Source organism: Acanthamoeba castellanii (genome assembly GCF_000313135.1).
Source record: "Acanthamoeba castellanii str. Neff unplaced genomic scaffold scf7180000084574, whole genome shotgun sequence".
Lineage (NCBI taxonomy): Eukaryota > Discosea > Longamoebia > Acanthamoebidae > Acanthamoeba > Acanthamoeba castellanii.
Window position 1 is genome coordinate 1 of NW_004457649.1, and position 2,695 is coordinate 2,695.

Below are 2,695 nucleotides of genomic sequence, written 5' to 3' on the forward strand. Positions count from 1 at the left end.
GCGCGGGCACGGGCGCGTGAGCGCCATCGTGCGTCTGTTGCTGGGCGTCGGTGGCCTCGATGAAGTCGTCGATGCTGAAGCTGCGGCTGAGGTTGGAGAAGCTGCCAGCCCGCTGACGCTCTCCTTGACCTTGGAGGTGAGCTTGGCCAGCAGGACCGACCAGCGTGGTGACGATGTGCAGCGGCGCGTAGAGCGGCAGAGCGCGCTGAAGCCGGCCCACGCGAACGTGAAGAAGTGTTGCACGCAGGTTTCGTGCGGGTGCAGAACCGTACAGATGTTGAAGTTCAACAGGTTCTGGAAGAGAGAGTGAGAGAGGGACCGTGAGTGGGCATGTGCGCGCAAGCGGTGCGCGCGAAGGAAACGAGTGAGTGGAAGTCATGAGCAACGTGGTGTGGCTGGCTTCGCTGGTGAGTAAATAAGTTAGGAGAGCTAGTGTACCTGGCGCGCAACCTCGGGGTCGATCTTGCGCTCCCTGGAGAAGGACTTGAGGTGATCGAGCTCGAGCGGCAGACCAAAGTGGGTGTGCTTGATGAAGCCTCGGACACGCGGGTCCTTGCCACCGTGCACTGGTGAAGAAGAGGAAGAAAGAAGAAGAAGAATAAGGCCTCTTGCGAAGGGAATCTCTTATTGGAGGGGGAAAGCGGGTGGTACCATTGAGGAAGTTGCGGTACGAGGGCGCAAGAGTGTCCTGCTCGAACGCTGATGGAAGACACGCACACAACGCAAAGAAAGAGTGAGCGTAAGTTACACGGCGTAACCAAGGGAGCACGCGATGGTACCGTAGCAGTACAGCACTGGGCAGAACACAAGCGAGAGAAAAGTGTCAGTAGCGTTTTCATTCCTCTTATTAAATAAACAAATCATAATAATCATAATAATCAATTAATGACGTGAGATTAATATTGATAATAAATAAAATGTCGGGGCGGGTTGGGTGGGAAGGGGGGGGGCACCTTGGCCCGCAGTGGCGCACATGAGGAGGACGTCGAGGTGGGAGGAGAAGCGAAGGAGCCACGCGGGGAGGATTTGCTGGCGGCCGAGGAAGGCAAAGAAGAACTCCATGCTGCGCACCAGCGAGTAGATGGCCAGCGTGCGGCGGTCCTCCGGCCGGACGCAGATGAGCGAGAGGCCCGTCGCCGCCCCGGCCACGAGGTCGGCCGCGGCGAAGCGGGGCTGGAGGGCGCGCACCTGGGCCAGGTCGCACGGGTCGGCACCGGCGTGGGCGATGATGGCCCGCCGCGAGAGGCACGACACGGCCTTCCACACGGCGGCCAGCGAGCCCAGGAAGAAGCCCCAGCGGAGGTCGACCAGCTTGACGAGCTTGGGCACCAGGCGCTTGGGCACGCCCTTGCCCTTCCGGCGCTTGCGCAGGAGGAACCCGACCAGGTTGAGCAGCGTCTTCACGCCCGACCCGACCGCGAAGTTGCGAGCGAAAGAGCGGAGGAAGTGCGCCCCGCAGCTGCGCTCCCAGTGCACCTCGCCGCAGCCGCTGGCAGTCCACCGCCGCATCGTACGCGCCACGCCGGCTTCGTCCTCCCCCACTCTCTTACTGTTGGCCGCCTCCTCTTCTTCGAGTAGGGCCTCGTCGGCAGCCTCCACAGCCACGGCCTCCGCCTCGGCTTGCGCTATCACCGGCACCCCGCCAGCCGCCGCTGCTGCCACCGCCCCCACCTCAACGTTCGACATGTGTGTGCGTGTTGTTCTACTGCTTGCGGCGAGCGCGAGAGTGTTTGTTGTGGCGCACACTGCGAGCTGCCTTTGGGCGATTGCGCCCCCTCGGGTTGGCGGGAAAATCCGAAGGTTGGGCTGCTGACGTGGCAACCACAAAGAAAAGATCGAACAACAGATTACAAGCTTGTAAGACAGAGAGATCAAAGCCTTGGCAATGGGATTCACGCTGGGCTGCTTGCTGGAGGGTAATGATTACCTGGCCTTCTCCATCTTTCTTCCAGACGTAGAAGGCTAACTTGTGGACGCTCCTCTTTGCAGCCGTGCTCCTTTTCGTGAATGCACTGGCCGTGCTCAATGAGCAGAGACTCCTGCAAAAGAGTACATCCTCCCCCCCCATCTACCTGTTCGTCTTGTGGCAACTTGCCCTGACGTCCCTCCTTATGTGCAGTTGGGTGGGCTTACAACCCAACGGACGCGCTCGATCAAGACTCAGTTAAACAGAAAATCACACATCTTCTCTACTCCATTCGTTTCCTCTTGCGAAGTACGCTCCCTCCCTCGCGTGGACTCCCTCGCGGGAGTCTCTTCCGCTGCGTGCTGTTGCTTATTCTTGTGTGTGACGTCCCCACAGTTCCGCTGATTGGTGTCAACTCCTTGTACATCGTCTACCTGCTCATCTTTGGTTGAAGGACGGGTGCGTGCACGCACAACCGCCCTAACGTTGGGGTCCACTCTTTTTTTTTATAAATAGGTTCGAATACTGCACCTTAGTCTTACTTACACACACAAGAGGGGAGAGGGGAGAGAGAAGTGAAGGACGAGAGATAGGTGATAGAGAGAGAATCTTGGCTTCGGCGGAAAGCATCACTGCCCCTCCACGACAGCTTCTTCGGGGGCGGCGGAGGCCGGCGGAGGGGTGGGCGGCACTTCATCGGGCATGTCGGCAGCCGGAGCGCTTGTTTGCTGCTGCTGCTCTGCGTTGTTGTTGCTGCTGCTCTCGCCGCCCTCTGATGATGCAAGCAGC

At 59.5% G+C, this 2,695-nt stretch overlaps 1 protein-coding gene across 1 annotated transcript; it reads right to left on the bottom strand.

The window, feature by feature from the left end:
- Positions 1 to 117: 117 nt before the first annotated feature.
- On the bottom strand, positions 118 to 1,686 carry ACA1_043770 (uncharacterized protein; the record flags this gene model as incomplete). The annotated part of the gene is made up of 5 exons (XM_004352588.1): positions 118 to 294; positions 439 to 566; positions 652 to 699; positions 780 to 794; positions 954 to 1,686. Coding segments are annotated over 5 exons (1,101 nt in total), but the record flags the coding sequence as incomplete, so codon positions are not given.
- Positions 1,687 to 2,695: the final 1,009 nt, after the last annotated feature.